At 45.7% G+C, this 22489-nt stretch overlaps 1 protein-coding gene and 1 long non-coding RNA gene across 2 annotated transcripts in view; one reads left to right on the top strand and one right to left on the bottom strand.

Annotated features, from left to right (window-relative positions):
• The window catches only part of LOC138515839 (uncharacterized), a 214054-nt gene that overhangs the window by 66041 nt on the left and 125524 nt on the right, over positions 1–22489 (bottom strand). The window lies entirely within an intron of this gene.
• LOC138515838 (uncharacterized) overlaps positions 9175–22489 on the top strand; it is an 85271-nt gene continuing 71956 nt past the window's right edge. The window contains exon 1 of the mRNA XM_069630583.1: positions 9175–9264. Coding sequence (XP_069486684.1) covers positions 9182–9264 — 83 coding nt within the window. The 5' untranslated portion in view covers positions 9175–9181. The remainder of the gene's footprint in view (positions 9265–22489) is intronic.

Below are 22489 nucleotides of genomic sequence, written 5' to 3' on the forward strand. Positions count from 1 at the left end.
GCAATACAATTGGAACTGCTGATTTCTGCACTTTCCCAAAAGGAGAACATTTACCTGTGCTGATGGATGAGTAATGGCAATATCAGGAAATTGAAATTGAAAAGGTGTCTGCACTCAGAGTCAATGTGTTCATTTCTAAACTGGAAAAAATACTGTCAGTGTTTGGGCTGCCAAAGTTATTGAAAACCAACAATGGTCCCCATGTTAAGGGTGGGAACAGCTGACATACCTGTAGACTGCGGGAATATAATACCTGAAGAGTACTCCTCAGCGGCCATAAGTCAATGTAGAATTCGAATGTTGTATGAGAACTCCCAAGAAAATCCTGCAAATTGCTATCGGTCTAGCAGGATCCAGAACATGCTTTGAACCACTTTTAAAGGGAATATCATCAGACCCCTTCCTACTCTATGGAATGTTCTCCGGTCCACATATTGTGTGGCTGTCACATTGCTTGCAAAATTCCTTGGCATCCCAGCTGGCAACTGTCAGTGCCTGTGCAAGATGATGTGGATGGTGAAGGAAAACACACAATGACGATGTCATCAAATCACAAAGAAGCTGAGAGTAGTCTGTCCATCAAGTGACTGCATCCTCCTGAAGGACCAGAATCACAGGTGCACCCCCATTGAAGCCAACCCTTGTTCAGTAGTCATTTGACATGGCACAATGTTGATGATGTTACCAGGACACTCTATCATCACACAGAATGTGTCTTGGTTTTAAGATGTTTTGAGGACACTCAAACCTGAGGCCATGATCCTGAATATGACCTCCCTTATGGTAAGGTGACAGTGCTCCAAAGCCAACCTCACAGAGTCCTTGCTGAGAGTCTGTAGATGAAAATAGTAAGTGACCAAACCATACTCCATCCCCAACTGCTCCACACTTATATCTGATTTAGTGAACCATCAACCCACACATTGGTTGCAGAACTGCAAAACCTATTATATGAGTGAAAAATCATCTGTGGAACTCTCTACTTTGTTGCTTTTGGGATGAATGTGAATTTGTGGAGAGCGGGTCTTTTAGAATGGCGATTGTTTTCATCTTGAAATTACAGTACACCACAAAATAATTCAATTCCCTCAAGTTTATGACCGGCCTGAAACCCTTGTATTTCTTCTCTACCCAACAACTGTTGCTGAGAAACCCTCTGGGTGCACTCAGGCCCTTTCAACTGCCCTTTTGTCAAAGAGACTAGTGGTTTCCTTGTGGATTAGAATGCAGTCCTGTTTTGAGAATCCAGAGACCATCCAGGGCTGCTGCTTCAGGGGAGTGGTTGAAAATTCCATCTGAAACTCCTGCATGGTTTGCAATACCCATGCATCCTGCTAAAAAAGCCATTTTGCTATAAAGGCAATCGTATTGGAGTATTGATCCTTGGATTACTTACCCTGGGAAAAAACACCTCCTCTACATTTCCCTCTTAAGCCCCAAGGGCTTCCCCCTGGGCTCTTTGTGGGGCAAAGGTTTCTCTGAGGAAAGATGGGTTGATCCTGGCATTGGTTTGCTGAACAACCGTGGGTTCTGAGATGTGTTCGCTTTGGCCGGCCGAATGACCCCAGCTATGGCTTGCCTGGGTAGAGACCTGCGCATTCTTCTTATGGAATGACTGAGCCTTTCCCAAGGATGTGAATTTGTTTAACATGCTTGGCAAGTTCATTTACAAAATAATCCCAAATAATAAAAGGCCAAAGACTTCTGCTTCTTCCCTCCAATTTGGCGCTACTCTTCAGGAGAATGCCATTCCTTCTTTCCTGAAGAAGTGAAGCATTTGCATCCACCAAGAAACAAAGGGCCCTCAGTGCACAACTGCTGATCTCCTTCGGATCTAATGTAGTACACAAAGCCTTGGTACCCGCAGCCAACCCCAGACTCCAAACCGGTGGCCATGAAATAGTCAAGAGTCTGTCCTGTCAAGAGGACTGCCATGCCCTCTCTGCCCCCTTGAAATTATCTCTACCATACCTAAAAGGAATGGCACTGTTTATGGGTTGATAATAGGGCTAGACGCTGAACCTAGTAGCAGGGAGAGTGTAGGGCATTCTGCCCTCATTTTGATTCTAGCTGTCAGGTTCATCTAACACCTTAAAAAGGTCCCAGGATGCTTGACAGCTACTGTACCAGGAGCCCATTCACCAGAATCAGGATGGGTGAAAAGATCTGGGCAGAACATAGGATTACCCCTAGAATCCTGTAAACCTGACGGATCCTCACCTGTGCCTAGTGGATCTGCATCATCCCTTACATGGCACCACCGCCCTCGATATCTACAACAGTAATCGGGGTAGGGTCCAAGCCTGAAGCTCCTGGCGACGGGTTAAGAGCCACCATGGCTCTATTTACTGATTCTGTGACTCCTCGGAGGCAACAGGGTTTATTAAGTGCTGGTGGTTTATGCCTGGAAAAGAGAGTCCTGCATGGACAGTGAAAAATAGGATAATTGCTTATCCCTGCCTTTATCCACAGCCTGGGACAAGGAACAGTTTACAAAGGACATAAAGTAGTCCAGTCATAACACCTTGTCACCCTGTGGTTCTTCCTCCCCATCTTCCTCTGAAAGAGGGTCTTCCAGGAAGTCCCGCCTCTTGGAACATAATGAATACAATGGAGAAGACTGCCCCACCACCTAGATTGTAATATCACAAAGGAGCATCAGAACACAAACTTTATCAAAGAGCTTGGATCGAGCGCTACAGGCTGAAAGGTCCTTTACGCTAATCAGAGTGCCGCTGTGCGAGGGTGCAAGTGGGTCCCCTCACCGAGCGGCACAGAGGCAAAGAAGACATGGTGCAGTGGAACAGCATTTCTGAACGTGTGCACACTGGAGTGAACCGCTAACTTCACGAAAGATCCCCAAACCGTGGCTGCAGTTTTGCAACATGCCGCAAACTGATCACTTCAAGAAAACTTTCCCCAATTAGCACTGGCTAGAATAAACAGCATCTGAGTTAGGAAAAGCGTGTATCCCTTTTCTAGTAAACAACTGTTAAACTCCATAAGAGTACCAAGCAAGCAAGGAAATAACACTCATCTTTTTGGAGCCATGGCGCATTAAGCAAAGAGGAAGGACTGTGTGGTGAGTGGCTCTTCTTCTAAGGAATAGCCTTTGGTTGATGCTGGGGGTTGCAGTGTTGTAAAATGTCCGTACTGCTCTGGCGCATAAAATAAAGTTAAGCTGCATAATATGAACCTTCCTTGCCATGCTATAGAATCCCCTGCATCCTGGACTAAGGGAACATAACAATGCCCATTCATCAAAATCCTCTTACCCCTGACTGAGTAGCATTTGTAAATGATCTCCTCTAACGTAGGCCGCTGAGTCTGCAACCTGTGGACTACTACTCCCGCAATCTCTCACCATGAACTATGCTAGTTAGGGCTAATGGGAATTGTATTCCAACACATATGGAGAGCCAAAGGTTACAGACCACTGGAGGTTGACACTAGAAGATGGGCACCAGGGTGTGGGTGGGGGGCAATACCTGCCCTAAAACATGAAACCTGGCCTCCATGTTGGGGAGGGGCCAGCATACACTCTTGCGTGTGCACCTTACTCCCATGTAGTGTATGAAACCCCGATTCAGCTTCCAAATATCAACTTTTGACACCGGTTTACTTTGGCTGACGTCTTAACCTGGCTTCCGTGTCCCCGCTCGTACATTTAATACATAACAGGATGTTGTTTACTGCGGCACCAGCGTCTGGGGTTAGAAATGAAGCAACATTAATCACAGCGTGTTGACGTGACATTACGTTTACCGCGCATCTGCGGGCCACGCCTGGACCACAGAGCACCGCATCCATTATGCCGGATTAGGATGTCTGAGACATTAACCCCTCACAACGCCTCACGTTCTACTCTCTGCTGCCAAAAGGTAATCATTGGATTAGATTCAGATGTGAAGGCCATGTAGTACCCAGACAGAGGGTGCAATAATTAGTAGAGCTTTAGAAATTAAAGGTGACTGGAGAGCAAGCATGTCAGCCTCCACCTGGCGCTGCTGCCGGATTGCCACACAGCTTGTTATCACAATGGAAACCTAATCTACCGAATAAACGGTTTCACAGTCATATCATGTATGCACATTGCGTGGCATCTGCTACTACATTCGAAAAATAAGTCTGAAAGATCAAAATTTGATAGAATAGCATCTTGCAAAAATAATCAGGAGGAAGAGTTTGGGTGTTTGCAGGTGAGAGAGCGGGTTTGCTCTTTTATTTTTATATCACAATAAAAAGGCAAAGAAAGGTTCAGCTGGAGGGAAAATGGGGAGAGTCGCCAATTTATAAGATCGGTAAATACATTCGAATAATGACTGCAGGTTGAGAACATGAGCTAGAAGTTAGGAGAGGTGTCAGTAAAAGCGATTATCAGGGTGTCATCCGATGGAAACACTTCAGGCATCATTTTAACAAACTGAATGTTTTCAAACTTGCATTTTCGGACATGAAGGCTGAGCAGTAAAACGTATGTAATAAACATAGTTTCGAACATTTTATTTCGAGATTTAATTTTCATACGTCAGTATTTAAATTCGAATCACACACACACACATTATTCGAGCAGGAACCTTATTTGATGTAACAAACCGTGAATACAAAATACAAATATGCAGAGTCGTAAAACAAAAAGAAAAAAAAAAAAACAACGATGAAGAAGCCGAGGCATCATTGTTACTGCTATGTGATATCACAATAGACTTGAAACTTATTTCATTTAAGGCTCCTAACACGCCCACTTAAGGTTGCTCCTGCATTTACTGAAGGACATTACATAATTTAAAAACGGTAACATCAGTTCCTAAGGTGGTTAAACCAGGCACACGGTTTAGAGTGATTGTTTGCAAGAGGGCCCAGCAGTGCCCCCTTTATACCTTGGGTTCAGTGCATGTCCATAAGTTAACCCAAAGTAGGATTGGTTGTAGCTGAGCAGGATGTCCAATGTCGGTCTGTCCTAGCTCCATATTGACCGCTATACCTAGGGTACATCATGAGGGAAAAGGCAAACAGAAAGCAGCATTGGCAAAGCCAACCGTTTTGTTGTTTGTGTAGACACAGGATAGACATGTTATAGGCACTGCCATAATGGCTCTGCATGGCCAGAAAATGGCAACAGCTAGAAAATGGTGTTAGTACCTGGGCATCTGATAGCTGTACCTGGCACATGCCTATCTAACACCTATACACAAAACAAGCCTGTCATGCACTGCGCAGCCAGGATTAAAACCTCAAGACCAAATGGAGTGTTGGAAACAACTCTGTTGAACAAGTTGATAGTTTTGTTTATCTAGGATTCCCAATTACTGTGAAAATGCATAAAAACTACATTAAGAAATGGCTAAAGACTTGCACGATTGCACTTACGAATCAGCTATGCAGAACAGACAGTAAGTATTACATTAGCCCCAACATTGAGGCTTTATGAAGGGAAGATTGCCCCCAAAATGTTATCTGGCATTGACATGTTAGCACCAATTTTATCGATTTTAGTAGGATTCATTCTGAGGAAAGCCCTTTCGGATCCCTACTTGTGTGCCGCTTGTAGCAATCAGATATTAACTCGGTGCATATTCCTTAAAATCTAGAGCTTGCTGGACATTTTTATCATTTTATTATAACTTTTTAAGCCCAAAGAAGGATTTGCTATATGCAGATATAGAGAACGCATTGGACTCGAAAGGGCACCAATATGTTAATGAGTTTTCCAAATGTTGCCTCAGTCTGCTAAGTGAAATTGGGTTAGCGATTTCTGATCTGGTTTCTAACCCAGGGAAAGTGAAACAGACATTGTATTGTGTAGACTGGGTTGCTACTCTGGAGGGAATGCACGCCTGCGAATCACTGAACCATCTGTCAGGTGAGCACAAAAAAAGCTGGTACTCTTGCTCCATACCTTGGTATATATCCAGATAGAAGAAATAGACTTTGCTTACTACAATTCAGGTAGAATCTGATACTGACTAGGGAAATTCTGCTTAGATATAGACTACTGCAGCCTGAATTTGCCATCTGCCCTTTTCGTAAAGGGAAAAATCAAATCGAGACCGTGGAGCAAATAAAACATCTCATGGCATCTTCTCTGGCTGTGCAGGGTGAAAGATCCATGTACTACAAAATATTTAAAAGTTCATTAGAAACGGCTGATATAGAGATTTTCTGGCATTGTTGTTTAGCTGGTGGACAACCTCTACCGCATTAGTAGTAACTGGTTTGTTGCATTCCTTGCAGCTAGAGATAGAAGACACAGATAATGCACTTTAGAGAATGTACTGTTTTATATCTTCTCTTTCTTTTAGAGTCTTCAGAGTAATTTCTAAATTCCCTTTTTCATCTTGATGAATTTTGATCATTGTAAAGTTGTTATGCTATTGTAATATGTATTGCAACATCTGTTTCTCCTTTTTTTCTCCTAATGCTAAAGGTTATTGTTTAACCATATAAGATAATAAAACATAAACAAATAAAACCTTTAAGCTTCTTCAATGTTTGTGTTTAACAGCACTTTGAGCAACAGATGTGATGACACACACATATAAATCAAGTATTCAAAGTCATACTTGGTTGAAACATATTTTTACAGCAATAGTGCATTTACTGCTCAACTGAATCCAGTAACTCTCATAGGACCACTTAGAAATAATAGCGGCATCTCTTTAGAGCAGAAAGTTTGATGTCACAGCCTGATAAAGCTAGCTCAACATGGCCACAGCGGTATCATACAGATGGGCAGTCAATGTCTGCGTAAATAACCAAACCAAACCCACAAGCTGTGAGTGTGTCTCCCCACATTCAAAATCCCTTGTCTGTAGTCAAAATTAAATATTTTCAGGTTAATGGTGACGTCCAAGCAAAATGAAATAACCAAAACTAAAAATAGGATCTTAGAAAAGAACATAGAACGTCATTGTCGTAGATCCCATAAGCAGGTGCAGAACATTCCAAATCACTGGAACCACAGCTGAGAAGGATGGCATGCTTGGCATGACAAGGCTTAACACCCCTGAAGACTTGAACTTGTGCGTAGTTGCCCTTCGACACACCCCATGTTACTGCAGATAAAGTGGCCCGTTTAGACAGAAAGATTTTGAAAGCCACAATGCCCAACTAGAATTCCCCATGCAAACCGAACTGGTAGCTCATCCAGATGTCACAGAGAGGAATTAACCCTCTCAAATCGTGTGGTAACTCAAGACACTTGTTAAGGTTAAATTGAATTCCGGGGCTGCAAGCTTGTGTATCACACCAGAAATAAATGCCAGTTTACAGTCTCCCTGACGCCACCTTAGGTGTCTTTCATAACTAACAAGGATGACTTCCATCTTGCCTGGAATCAGTTTTAACCAATTTGTCTCCATCCAAGTGAGATCCTCGGCCAAACAGATTCTAGCAGCGTCCTCCATCAACTAGATCATCCGGGATTAGAGAGGCATCTAGTACTACCTCCGCGTTATAAATAACCTATCATATCATATCATACTGTCCCAGAAATGAAGCATACATACATGCGTCATTAGCATCCTGGTGACACACAGACGATGCCATTGAATGATGTTGCCCAGTGGCCTGAAATACGCAGTGAATCCTCCCAGGTCTTTCTGCATATTTTCATACTTGTTGGCAAAACACTAGCCCCTTATAACTGAAACTCTTACCGATGGTGTAAGGAGGGAACAGACTAGCCTTTTCTTGTAATAAAAACACGACTGCAATGCCGTGGGTAGCGTGTCTGCCACTAGCATAAAAACAAGCATTGGCAATGCCAACCAATGGGGCTTTTGTGTAGGCATGGTAAAAGCAGTTGCCAGGCACAGCCATAGTGGTATTAAGTGGACATTGATGGTAGCAGGTGCAAAATGAGGCGAGTGCATTGGCATCTAATAGAAGTGCCTGGCAAATGCCTACTGCCTATACACAATCCATAACTGCTGGCTTTGTCAAACTTTGCTTTTTAACAGGACTTGAGTGGCTTTGCCAATGCTTATTTTTAACAGGACTTCCGAGAAGGACAATCACAATGCGTATAAATCAAGTGGCTGAAGGCAGACCTGATTAAGACATTTTTATTACACCAGCAGTATATTTACAACTCCAATTAACTTATGTACTCTCCGAAGACTCCTTTGAAATTACACTGGCAGGCACTTCCAATGCAAAGTTTGATGGTAAGGCTTGACTAAAGAGAGCTCAGAGAGTTCCCATTAGTAGGTGTTTTGGGCAGGTAGGAGCATAAACTGTGTGGAAATGGCCATAGGGATCAGCATGGCCCTGGCCAGTCAATGGGTGGGCAAATAACCAGACAACACCTTCAAGCTTTGTGTTTGTACTCTAATGCAATAGTTTTGGCTTATATGTGTAGCAAGCAACACTAAATAGCCCAAACTAAAAACAATAGAATCACACAGATCCCATGAAAAAACGAAGGGACAGAACAGCTAGTTGTGCGCTAAATGCAAGATGATAACTATTCAGGAATGGTTCTGCCAATCCGCACCAAGTACAGGATATGGGCCAATAACCTGTGATAATCATTTGTGGGAATGGTGGCTAACCAGCCATTGTGAGAGTTCAAAAAAGCTAGCTTCTTTCAGGGATTTGCCCAAATGAGTGAATACTGCAATCTCTGAAATACTCTCGAGAGATAGAGTGGGGGTTAGGCAATAGTTAGAGAGCACATTAGGATCTCATAGCTCTCAACCATTTATGTCGCAAAAGCGGGTGAAAACACCCGATTTTACTTTTGGCGGGTGAGAGGCCCATTGAAATGAATGGGCGTGCATGAGGTTTGGCGGGTGAGTCCACTGTTTACAAGGCGGGTGACACCCGCCAAAAGCGTGTGAGTTGGGAGCTATGGGATCTGCCTCTTAAAGGGACACTGCACATGGCCCTTTTTCATTTGATCCGGGTCAACTGACATTATTAGCACCATGGGTGGGGCGCTGGCCTATCAGGAAGCTCGGAACGTGGGCTGTACTCTGCGGTACAAGCCCGTGTTCCGATCCCCGGACATCCAGCACCATCTTCCATTCCCCGCTCTCTCTCTTCACCATTTAGCACCCATATAATTTTCCAGACAGGTGCTAACAGTGTCTTTTTTTTCAAAGAAAAATAATGAAACTTACCTTTGGTGTGTAGTTCGGCACTGCAAAGTGCTGCTATCTTGCAAAGTCCGTTTTCTATGCTGATGATGCCACAGTCATCAACATGTAAAAGGGACTTCACTGGCAGACGTACTGTATGGCACAGAGCCCGACACCCAATGTAAGTTTCTTGTTTTAATTATTTTTTTTTAACTCCATTAGCACCTGTGTAAGTAGCTATACGGGTGCTGATGGCGATATTAACCTCATTGCTGGGCTCACCCTCGGTAACGGCAGCACTGCCCTCATAAAGGGAACCTTGCTTTGCTCAGGCCCCTAATTTGGGTGACAGGCTGTTAACGACAGGATCAGTTAATATCCCCTCCATAGTGATCTATTGATGAATTTCACCAGCCTTGGTGTTACTGTTCTAACAATCACTATAATGCTTGTTGGGGGAAATCCCATGCATAAACACATTTGTTTACAGGTCGAGGCTCTGACTTTGCATTAACGCAGCCCTTTTGTGATTATGGATGCCCTTGATCTTATACTTGAAGAACAGATGAACATACATCATGTAATGCAATCAATATGAAAGTAGCATCTAGGAAAGGGTCTACGTTATTTTAATTAATTCAGTTACTTAGTGGTCATTTACTTTGTTGTCATTACTTTGAAAAATGTTCACATTTATTTTATGGGGGTGTACCCCATGCCTCCCTTCCCCCTTTAAAACGAACCCTACAGCAGCCCATCCCCACCTCACTTATAAACACTAATCATTCATATGGTGTTATGCACCCGTTCCAAGGTCCGGAGCAAGGGTGTTTAAAGAGGGCCCCAGGCCGTTACCACCCATTCCAGCCCTGGGTGCTTAACGCCATTAGCACCCATCCCATGGGGTGGGACAGGGCTAATTTAAAGTATTTCTGTTACGAGAATGGGTCACCTTGCGGTGTCCCGTTCATTGAACGAAAAAACTGTTCAAAGATGGCCACCATGGAAAGGGAAGGCAGGACCCCGTATGGAGCACCTCTTCCCCTCTTCCCTTTCCATGGTGTCCTCACGCAGCAGAAAAGAGGAAGAAGAAAGCAGCTGCAGTGGCTGCGAGTGCTGGTGCCTCAATGAGTTAAGTGGGGAGGGGGGTTAGTTAAAAAAGGGTGGGGTTGGGGAAGGTGGTAGGTGGGGGAAGTGGCCATTAGGAAGTTTTGGCACACGGACTAACATGGTGAGATTCAGCCCGTGTTTCCAGCCTCCTGATTGGCTGGCTCACCCACCAAGGATGCTAATCACATCTACAGAATGACTTAATAATGAAATAATTCGAAGTAATGACAAGAAAGTAAATTACCACAAAGTAATTTATTTCGTTGAAACAACGGGATACCTCTAAGGAGCTAGTATTTAACCTATCTTGACATAGTGGCCAAACAAGGGAGCGATTTGGTCATTTTTTAAATTAATTTGTGACCTCATTCAACATCTTTATCGATATTGCATGCTTTCAAAGGAATAACATTGATGCACAAATATCGACTGTCATGACATGTCGTATGAAATATATCAATGTAGAGGAAACTGATGTAAATGGATCAAGTTAACTCTGACCACCAACCACTAATATTAACTTATCTTTCGGCACTTAGCATGTTCTCAACCTAAATCATCTGCTCTCTGCATTAGTGTGGCTCCAATTTGAACACACCTAGTAACCTGTGCTTGTATGTTTATGGTGCTTTAAACATTCCACTATCCTACTTACTTCCTTAAAAGGCATTCTTTTTGACAATTTGCTGTGTAATACTCACCCCTGTGAGCCAGTTACCTGCATAACGGTGTATGGACTGTATTGCATGGGGATTTATTACTGGTAGGTAAAACAGGAATATAATTGATCCATGTCCAGATGGAAGACATTCAAGCAAAACGTTAGAACGTGAAAACAAGAGATCAAATGGCTGCGGCCCATGAGATCCATGTGGAGACCAGTCCTTCCCTAGTCTGTACTCTGAAGTTCCCAGGAAGTTGAATTAATTTAACATGTCTTACCACCTGCTTTATGGCACTATGTTAAGTATGGATATATGCAAGGTTGTTTATCCTGCTCAACAATATTAAGGGCTATATTACAATAGTAAGTAATTGAGGTACAGCCTTTTGTATTCCTGTTCAGTGTACACAGGTCCAGGGAACTCAAGCATCCAACGCAATGTAAATGTAATGGGTGGCGACGCAAGTGAAATGGCGGCATACATCATGCATCAAACTTACCAGCAGTCTGTGCTTGGCATATCACGACATCCAATGCTCTCAACTTAGCATGGCACCGGCTGATAATATTGGCAGACCAATGGCCTCCTTTAAGATGTAATTTCCGTTAGAGATCACCTGCGACCATCTGCATGCCCTTAGGCTGGCCTCCTTGTCCATGGCTTTGGAGTTTGTAATTATCACAAACCAAGCTCCTGTCCTTTTCTCAGCTTCCTGAACCTCCTGAGTTATGTCATTTATGTCATATAAAGGAGAGAGCTGTGTGTTCTAGTTGAAGCAGGAGCCTTTATAGATTGGACATGCTGGCATGGCCGTCCCTATAGACATTTGTGTGTCAAAAATGCCTGGAGGGGCAGCAGAATCACCCAATCAAACATAAAGAAAGGAAAGGACCTACACAATTCACCAGCTCTGATGTAAATTATCTTCTAAATGTTGATTTGTGTCCATTAACATTCTGGCTTCTGAAATCGTAAGCCATCAGCCTGAAGGGCAGATATAACTGGCCTGCTACAGCTGAGCTAGTGGGGAAGAGAAAGAGGAAAGAAGGTTTGGAGGTTTGGACAAAGAAGGGACAGAAAGTAATAGAAAGAAACATAGTGAAAGGGGACGTTGTACACAAAAAGGTAGACTAGATGTAGGTTTGCATGAAGGGAGAACAGATGAATGAATGGGTTTAGTGAGAATGGATGGATGGACGCATGAAAGGAAAATGTATGAGTTGGTAGTAAAGGAAGAATGAAAGAATGGGTGGATACAGGGTGAATCGTTGAATGGTTGGCTTTATGGAAGGGGAAGCACATTGAATTGATGGAAACGAAAGGAGGGGGATGTTGTATGGGCATAAGAAAGGCTTTTTCCAGGCATTGCCATGATGGTACAAACTAGTTATAAGATGGCAACTGCTAAGCAATGGTGTGATTACCTAGGGTTATAATAGCAGTGCTTTGCAAATGCCTATCTCATACTTATTCAAACGACAAAAATGTTGGTTTTGTCAATACTTTTTTTTTAAAACATATTTTTATTGTTTTCTTAAAAACATAACATCATAACATCATCCCCGAACTCCCCCTTCCCCCGCCCCACCCCCCCGGAAGAGTATGATCACATGTCGTTGTGATTTCAAAAAGTTATGTACCAAAAATGTCTGAGATTTTGATATTGTGCGGGCACCATTGCTCCATATAGTCCGACCTTAAATACTCCAACACCGCCCCCCATTCCTTCGTAAAGGAGTTCTTCTGGGCCTGGAGATGGTGTGTAATCTTTTCCATTGTCATTTGTGACCACACTTTTTGTATCCAGGTAAACACTAAAGGCTGGGCCTGTTTTTTCCAGTTTTGGGCGATTGTGGCCCATGCAGCAATAAGTAAGCCCATGAAGCTTCTCCATTGTGCTACATGGAGTCTTTTGGCCTAAGGGTCCTTTAGTCCACACAACCAGACCCTTCCCCCATTTGTGCTGCATCTGGAAATATTTTTGTCATCTCCGTTTGGACTTCCCTCCAGAAACCCTTCACACCCTGACAGTCCCACCAGATATGCCTCCATGTGCCCCTTTCCGTGCATCCTCTCCGGCAGTTATCCGACATTTCCGGATACATTGATTTGATCCGTTCTGGAGTGTAGTGCCACTGTGTAATGATTTTGAGCCACATTTCCCTTGTTTGGACGGCCCGGGTAAGTTTCGGGATACCGACCCACAAAGCCTCCCATTGTTGTCTTGGAATATCTTCCCCCAGCGTGCCCTCCCATCTTTTCATACATGACCATTTAATTTCTTCTTCTGGTGCGTTAATGAATTGGTATAATGTAGACACCAGTTTTCTGTCACCTGGCTTGGATATTATATATCTTTCAAATGGTGTTAAATCTCTCGTGGCTGCCTGAAAATTCTCCGGAGTGGTGAGCCAGTGCTTTATTTGTTCATATTTATATCTGTCCGCATCCGTCAGTTTCCACATTTGTTTGCACTCCGCAAATGTCCTTAGTTCTTTGTCCTGGATCATTTCTCCAATTTTTCTGCACCCAGCCTCCTCCCATTTTTCAAATCCCCCTGGTTCGCATCCCGGAGGGAACAGTGGGTTCCGACAGATTGGTGTAAAGGGGCCCAGTAGGGTGGTCATGATTCCCTTCCTGGTTTGAGCTTCCCATGCCTCGATGGTCGTTTTCAAGACCACACTAATTCGAAGATTCTGATGTCTGTGCTGTTTGTGTTTCCACAACAGGTCCTGCAAAGGGGTCCTAGCCACTGCCCTGTCTTGTGTTGCCCAGGTAGTGCTTTGGTCCTCTGCCAGCCATTCCCTCATGATCCAGAGTTGTGCCGCTTGGTGATATTTTTGAAAGTGTGGGAGTGCTAGGCCTCCTGCCTTTATTGGTGCCGTGAGGATGGCCCTTGCAACCCTGGGGGGTTTTCTGTTCCATACGAATAGCGATATGGCCTTGGACAATGCTTTGAAGAATGAGTTCGGGACTGTCACGGGAAGGGCGTGAAAATAATAGAGCACCCTGGGGAGAATGTTCATTTTAACCGACTGGACTCTGCCCCAGCAAGAGACCCTAAGTGGGGACCATCTGTCTAGATGCTTCTTTACACCTTCCAGCAGTTTAGGAAAATTGTTTAAATAGAACAGGTCTACCCGGCTCATGAGTGTCACCCCTAGGTACTTAATGCCTCCTTCTGTTATTTTTAGATCGAGCTTTCCCACCACCTTGCCCAAGGACCCTCTATCTCCCGCCAAGAGCAACATTTCTGATTTTTTCCTGTTTATTTTTAGACCTGACACCCCCCCCCCGAATACATCCAGTTCTTTTAGGGTCTGTGTTAAGGAGTTCTCGGGATTTTCCAAAGCCAGCAGCATATCGTCTGCATATGCAATGACTTTGTGTTGTCTGCCGCCATCTCTATCCCCCTTATTCCTACTGTTTCCCTTATTTTTATTAGGAGGGGTTCTAAGAATATAGCATAGAGGAGGGGGAGAGGGGACCCACCTGTTTCGTGCCTCTTGATATCTCGACCTTATCCATTACTTCCCCGTTTATTGCGATTCTTATCGACGGGGAGTTGTAGTTGGCCTTTACCATATTGATAAATTGGTCCCCGAACCCCTTGTGTTTCAGCGTTCGAAAGAGGAATGACCATTCCACTCGGTCGAAGGCCTTTTCGGCGTCTAGGGAAAGCAATACTGCCGGAGTGTGGGTAAAGCCTATTTTTTCTACTAAGTGGATAATCCTTCTTAAATTATCATGTGTTTGTCTGCCAGGAATAAAGCCTGATTGATCGGGGTTGATTAGGGATGAGAGGAGGGGTGACAGCCTGGCAGCGAATATTTTGGTGTACATTTTTGCATCCAAATTAATCAGGGCAATGGGGCGATATGAGCCAGGGAGGATTGGGTCTTTACCTGTTTTGTGAATAACTAGGACTTTCGCCTCATTCATGGATGGGGTTATATTACCGTTGTCCTTGAATGTATTGAACAGCCTAGTTAGTCTCGGGACTAGAATGTCCGCATACTTTTTGTAGAAGGGGGCCGTGAAGCCATCTGGCCCCGGTGCCTTATTGTTCGGGAGGCCCTTTATTGCCCTGTGGACTTCTTCTTCTGTAATCCTGGCATCCAGGCGCTTTTTTTCTTCTTCTGTTATTGCTTGAATAGGGAGAGAACGTAGAAACCTATCCTGTTCATGTACGTTCGGGTGCTCCGTCGTGTAAAGGTCTTGGTAGAAAGCCTTGAAGTTCTCTCCTATGCCCTTGTTGCATGTTTGAGTCTCTCCTTTGGCATCCATCACTTTCAGAATTGCCAATGCATTTTGTTTCCCTTTGAGTTGTCTTGGAAGGTATCTGTCCGCCTTATTGGCCTTGATGTAGTAGCGTTGCCTTAAGTACAGAAGGGATTTCTCTGTTTTGGTTTTGGAGCATATCTAATTGGCCCTGCACATGCCTCAGCGCCTTCTTGAGGCTTCTATTGGGGTGATCTAACATTTCCTCATGAATGTCCGCTATTTTTCTTTCCAATGTCCTTTCCCACTCATAGTTCTGCTTATCTTTAGTGGCTTTTAGGGCTATTATATGCCCTCGTGTTACCGCCTTAAATGCTTCCCAAACAGACACCAGAGGTACCTCTCCATTGTCGTTCAGATCAAAGTATTCACTAATTTTTTCCCCCACGGTCCCGCCCAAGACTCTGTCCCCCAGGATGTCTGGAGGCATTCTCCATCTCCATAGACCCCTTCCTCTGCCTGGGATCTGGAAGTCCAGGCACAGTGGAGCGTGGTCAGAAATTGTAATAGCGCCCAAGTCAATACCTCGGATCTTCCCCAGGAGGCCCACCGAAACTCAATCCTTGACATCGTGTTATGAACGTATGACTAAAACGAGAACCCACTGGCCTGGCCCTTTTTTTCTCTCCAGACATCATGTAGTGCCAAGTCTTTCATCTTTTTTCTCAATTGTTTGGACAGGGCTCCCTGAGCATGACTTCCCCCCGTGCTCCTATCCAGCTTCGGTTGCCAGGCTAGGTTTAGGTCTCCTCCCAGTATTATCTCCCCCTTCGCGAATCCCTCTAGTTTCCCCAGGGTGTCTCTCAGAAAACCATCCTGTCCCGTGTTTGGCGCGTATATGGACGCCAGAGTAAGCCTAAGACCATCTAACGTGAGGTTGGCAAATGCATACCTCCCTTCCTTGTCCACCTGTGTGTCTATGAGGATTGCCCCAAAGCCCCCCCTCACCGCAATCATCACCCCTGCTCTTTTTTCCCCCCACATTCACCTGCGTCCATATCTTGTACCCTTTCAGAAATATCTTCTTTTTATCTTGTGCCTTAACATGTGTCTCCTGCAGGAGCAGAATATCCGCCTTCTCCCTCCTAACCAGTCCCTCCACTTTTTTCCTCTTCACCGGCGAATTCAGCCCCCTTACATTTAGTGAGAAGATTCTAAACTTCGTCATCTCATCTACTCTGTTACTGCTATCTGCCCAACCTGCTATTTGTGATCCCACCCCTCCCACCGAGGCACACCCTCCCCCCAACCCATTCAACTTACCCTCAACTAGTAACTGAAACTCAACTTTGATCCCGAGGAGGGCCCAGGTACCTAAGGCTGCTAGGGCATTTCGCCTATCGCTCCTTGCCCTCTCATGACTCAGGACTAACTGTGCCGGGAGTCCTAAACCCCACATCATTCACAGACCCAGGTAGTGTACCCTCCGGAACCTCTGCCCGGCTGCCCCATATATGATATTCCGTGATACATTTGAGTCCGTCCACACCCGCCTTCTCCATTCTGAACATCTTCCCCTCTTTGTTCCTTTTGAAGATATCTACTTCTCACCCGTGGGGTGTCTAGCTTTTCCCCCTCCAGTTTCTTTTTTCATGTGCCTTACCACCTCCCATCCCTGAGGCCTCTTGTGCGGTTCTCCCCGGGGCCTGTCCCCACCTTCCGCACCCTCCTCTGCTTGCAGGCCCATTGTTTGGAGATCTTCCTCACAAGTTGTTACTCTTCTCTGTTTACCCTCCCACTCAAACAGAAGGCCAAAAGGGAACGTCCACTTGTATCTGATTTCTTTCCCCACGAGGTCTTTCACTAAGGGGGCCATCTCCCTTCTTTTTAAGAGTGTCGCCGAGGCCAGGTCTTGGTATAGTTGGATTTACACCCCATTCATCCTTATGTGGTCTAATTGCCTTGCCTTCCTTAGTATCCGTTCTTTTTGCGGATATGATGATAGGGCAGCCAGCACATCCCTTGGCCGATCTTTTCGGGCCCACGCTGTGGATTATGTCAATCCCAATAATCTCTGCGTCTTGTTCCTCTAATATGTCCCGAAAGACTTCTTGCACTGCACTCTTCAGGTCTTTATCCAGCACCGACTCCGGCATGTATTTTATGCAGATATTGGACCTGCAGGAGCGGTTTTCGAGATCCTCACATTGAATTTCCAGGTTGTGAGTCAGCCTGACCAGGTGTTCTTGTGTTTCACTGCACTGTTTTGCTTCCTCCTCCACATTTTGTACAATTCTTTCTAGGATGTCCGTCCGTTCCTCCAGCTGGGCCACTTCAACCCTTAGCTCTTGGACCGCCTGCTTCATGTCATTCCTCAATAAGGTGAACTGTTCCTGGACCGTGGACATAAACTTGTCCTGGAGCTCCACAAACCAGGCCCGCATTTCGTCCTTTGTCGGCTGCAGTGAGCTCTGGTTAGGGGAGGTGATATCTGGCACGGGTTCTTCTCCCGGCCTGTCCTTTGAGGTCGTAGTTGCTTCTGTGGACCACATTTGTAGCAGGTTCGGGTCCTGCCTGAGGGATTGCGATGCGGTCTGTGGCGCTCCCCCTTCGCTTTAGCCCTTGACATCTTCGCCGGTTCGAGGGCTGGGGTCCCACCAGACTTCCCTGTGCTGGATGAGGGAGCTGTGTGTTGCCTTTTGTTGGGGGGGTGACTTCGCTTCGCACTGTGTTTTTCTTCCCGGAGGGCCACCTCGGTGCGGGGTTTCAGTGCAACCCTCCCTGTGCTGGCCCCACGATGGCTTATTTCTTCACCCCTAAAATTCCCCCTTGCTAAGCGCCTCTCCGATGGCATAAAAGGCAGCGCCACCGGTACTGGATCGGCGCTTGGGGGACTGCCCAAGGCCTCCCTCAATGGGGAGAGGTGGAGTGCTATAACTACGCACTCACCTCTGACTCCCGTAATCGCCAACTCTGGTGCCTCTGCTCCGCTCCGGTCCTCCTCCGTCTGGCTTCTCCCTCTCGCCACCGTCCCCACTACTGTAGATTCCGGGGGGGGGAAGGCACCACCAGCCTCCGGAAGCGTCTCCCTACCGTCTCCGTGGAGGAGGGGGGGACGGGGATCTTCTTGCTATCCCTGCTCCTCGCCGGCGGCCTGCGGCCTGGCCGCTGCTGTCACTGCCTGTGGGAGAGAGCTGACACGCTCATCCGCTCTACCCGTGCCACCGGACGCGACCGCCTGCCGGCAATCGTGGGTCCGCCGCCTCAGGGTCAATTATTGGGTGCACCCGCGGCGTGTGGTATGTGCCTTTGTCTGCTCCAGGCCCCCGGTGCCATTCTCCTCCTTTCCCAGCGCCTTACGCCGTTCCTGCGTCCTTGCTGGGTTGTCGTCGGTGGGGGAGGGGCCGCTGCTTCTCACCGGTGTTTCTTTCGGCGAAAAAACGAGTTCCCTTGCTGAAACGCCGACGGCCCGTCTCACTACATATCGCGGGGCGTTCCGGCGTCTAGCTGAGTTTAAACAGCACGGAAATCTTCATATTAAAGTGCTTTTTTGTTGGCGGCCAGGCGAGAGCGCGACTCAAACGCGACTGCTTCTGCCGGCGGCCATCTTGGATCTCCGTCAATACTTTTTTTAACAGGACTTCAGTACAAGGAACGAATATAAATCAAGTGGCTGAAGGCATACTTGGTTAAGCGATTACAATTAAGCCATCACATCTAAGCAGACGACTTAAAAATAACACTAGCATGGACAATTTTAATGTTACTGCTGTATAGAGCTAGCTCACAGAGTAGAACAAGGGCAAAGGAACAGATGAGCCTCGCTCCCATCCTTGACTCGTTATTAAAAGAAAATCTGTAATTGGAGACTCTTTGGTTAATTGTGTGTTGTTAAAGAGAGGGGTTCTGACAGCACCTGGCTCTGCAGAGTTTCGGCACATCCCCTCCATGAAATCATGAGTTTTTGTGCATGGTTCGTTTGTATTGTACCAGTGGAGGAGCAGGCACAGGCAGGCATAGGTATAGCTGGCTCAGCTGCCCAGACGATTGTGCTCCGTTTAACAAATCAGTAGCTCAGCTTTTCAGGTAACCCATGTGGCTGTGCACCTACGCAGAGGTCTCTGTGTAACCTGCACACACTTCATTCTTCCAAGGGTCCTGGACTGAGTACTGTTAAGTTAGGTAATAATGGTGCCTTTTATTTAAGTGCTTATTGCCCACTTAGTTTGTGGTGTAAGCATATACATGGCCAGCATTAATAAAGTTTCTCCACCACTCTGTGAAATGGGAACTGTAACTCATTGAAAAGCCCCCAGACAAGTTATTTGGTGCTATACAAATTGCAATAGCATAGTAGATTAAGGTGAACACTTAGACCTGTGAAGGATATGAAAATGTGATTTCCTTGGCTTGGTTTACTGGGCAGAGAAGGAACTGAGTTCTGAGGGCGCCCCTTTTCTGATTACGATGCTGGTTGCTGCGGCTCTGTTCACAAACCGAAAATGTACAACCTAACAGTGCACTAGCACCTACTGGAGGACCATATGCCAACATATGCAACAGGTTTGTCTAAAAAACGCACAGGCTGCTCCATTGCCCAAATTGTGATAACTTGGGCAAGTCACTGGGCCTCATTACGAGGATGGAGGTTGTTACCTCCAAACTCGCATCCAAGTCTGGCAACCGTGAATGGGCAATTACCGGGCTATTACGGCCCAGCCAGACACAGTAGTTGCCCTTTCGCGAGTGCCGGGCCCGGTACATACCCATTTGAGCCCCATAGGGCTCAATGGGAATGGGGACGTCGGATGCACCGGTACCGGTGCATCTGACATGCTGTGCTTGCAGGTGCTGCACTGCCCGCCAGTTCAGACCTGGCGGGCTGACAGGAACTCACAAGCACAGCTCGTAGTATGGTGGTATGGTAGCAACGTTGCCGGTAGCGCTACGGGCACCGTTGTTGCCTTACCGCCATACTTATAATGAGGCCCACTGTCTCCTCCTTGAGCGTCCATTTGCTTATCTCCAAGAAAGTGCTTAGAAAGAAACTAGCCCCCAATCAGGCACCATAAAAAAACAGGGAGCATGCTTTCAGAAATACATGAGACACCTTGAACCGAGAACAAACTGGTGCACACATTAACAGCATGTGGGAGAATTGCATTTGCTGGAGCTCATTGCAGTAGTGCTGGACCAGGTGTGGTGCTTGTGCATTTGCACAGTGCTTTAGGTCGGCTGGGGCTAGGTAGCCAGAGCTGTCCCTGAGGTGGGCCTTCCTCAGGATGGCACTAGGAATATAGACAATAACACAGTGGGAAGGAAATGATGAGCAGGAAAGCCGTCTACCTGTCTGCTAAAGCACGCCAGTCAATACCAGACTCCCAAAGGCTCACCCTCTCCAACTGGGTCTAAATAACTCATAGTTTGCATTCACTTTACTGGTAGGATGTTATTATACATGAAATAAGCAGAAAGGCTAATGTACCTCATGTGCTCAGAAGGGTTGCAGACTTGAATCAGTCACATATGTGGTACTTTGGGCATTGCCCTATAGGCCAGTCCGGGTCTGGAATGAGCAAGGATTAAAACATGTGAAATCAGAGTGTATCAGTGAGAGTTATATGCCCCATCTTCTCTTTTGCTTTCTGATTCCCACACAGGATGTCCCTGTAATTCCCCTGCTTTTGCCTGCAGAGAAGAAAAGTAATCACAGTGTAGTATTGTGATCCTGGGCAACCACTATATATTAGGTTTGCTGTGTTCTATAGAAATTAATTTCTTGGCATATTAAAGACGCCAACAGCAAATCTTTACCATTAAAGAAAACACTGTTTTTTTCTTTTAAAAAGCTACAGTGACAACACAATAGCCCTAAAACTGTTGGCATTGCCAATGCGTGTTTGTTTTCTTCCTGTTAGCCTTAAGAGAGTTAAGAGAGTTCCTGCTTCATTGCACTTTTTTGTTCCAGTCTTTAGTTAATATGTTCTGCATCAAACATGGTAAAAAGTAATGCAGCTCCCCATTTAACATCTGAAGGGTCATCCAAACCAACAAAGTCCTCAGGATCAATTGGACCCTATCTTCCAGAAACAATGGGAACTCTAATGGAGAAAATCAAACAAGCAAAATCCACCATTGTGTCAAATACTCATGTGAAGGATCCATCAACATCCATTAGTCAAAGAAGTACCGATTATGCATTAGCACCATATTACTGCAACATTACTGGAATAAAAGACTTCTCACTAACCTTAGAGATATTGAGGACTTCCAACAATTGTTTCCAGTAATGCTGGTCTTAGTTCCTATTCACATCATTTTAATTTGTTGCACCTTGTCGGGTTGTAGAGGAGGTCCCAGACATGGCCTGCACCCCATCCCCTCATTTCGAGGTACCAGGAGCGTACTCGCCAAGGTATGTGACGTATGAAGAGCAAATTAACCTACAAAGAGCTGCACTGGGACTCTGCCCAGTATACATCAGAAGATCCATACCAGTTGAAGCACCCGTAACCAGACAACCCTGAGCAGCGCAGTACCCTATCAGACAGCCATTCCAGCCGCTGTTACGAAATGAGGAGTACTTACACACGGTCCACGAAGAGACCCCAAAAGCCTTAATGGAAGGCCATTGGAAATAACACAAGGGCCTGAACAGACTTGTGAATGAGCAAAAGCGGCTATCAAAGACAAGCACGCCAGTACGAGTAACTATGAAAATAAATGTAATGGACACAGAGAAGAGACAATGTTAAAACTTAAGGAAACGGTGTTACGAGACAAGATGGAATCAACTGACCTGTTAAACGTGTGTAAATCGGCTTGAAACGCAAGATGCTAAGAAATCGATACTGCTTGCAATGCTTAGTAGAAGATAGAGCGGCAAGCGCCAACCATATATCTACCTCAATAAGGCACATTATACAAGTGCAACTCCATTTTATAAAAGCAGAAATGTACCCAGGCGGCCAGAGGCCTGACAGGCCAAGTTTCGTAACCCAGCCAAGGCAAGAGAAGGAGCGGAATCGAAACTCAACAAAGAGCGGTTCATGCCTAGGAAATCAAGGTCACCCAGAGAAGGGGAGGGGAGCATCAGCTAACAAGACTCAAACTTCAGAGCATACCAGCCTGCCTCATGAAGGTCAAGATAAGGGGGGCCCATGGAGGTGGCGAGGCAGAAACAGAATTAAATGCACTAAAAGCTGGAAACTGAAGCAGATTCATGGTGGACTAACACGTGACCAGCCAGGCGCGGAGAAGTACCATCGCCTGATGTCATCCAGGACCCGAGGATGCCATAACTACAGTTTCGAGGCCATCCTTAGCCAACTAATTGACACATCGCCTTAAAACTTTGATTGATGGAAGGGAGGCAGGGTGAAACTTGGGACACCAGGCACAGGGGTGTCC

Source organism: Ambystoma mexicanum, chromosome 6q, assembly GCF_040938575.1.
Source record: "Ambystoma mexicanum isolate Mex_15411 chromosome 6q, UKY_AmexF1_1, whole genome shotgun sequence".
NCBI classification, from domain to species: domain Eukaryota; kingdom Metazoa; phylum Chordata; class Amphibia; order Caudata; family Ambystomatidae; genus Ambystoma; species Ambystoma mexicanum.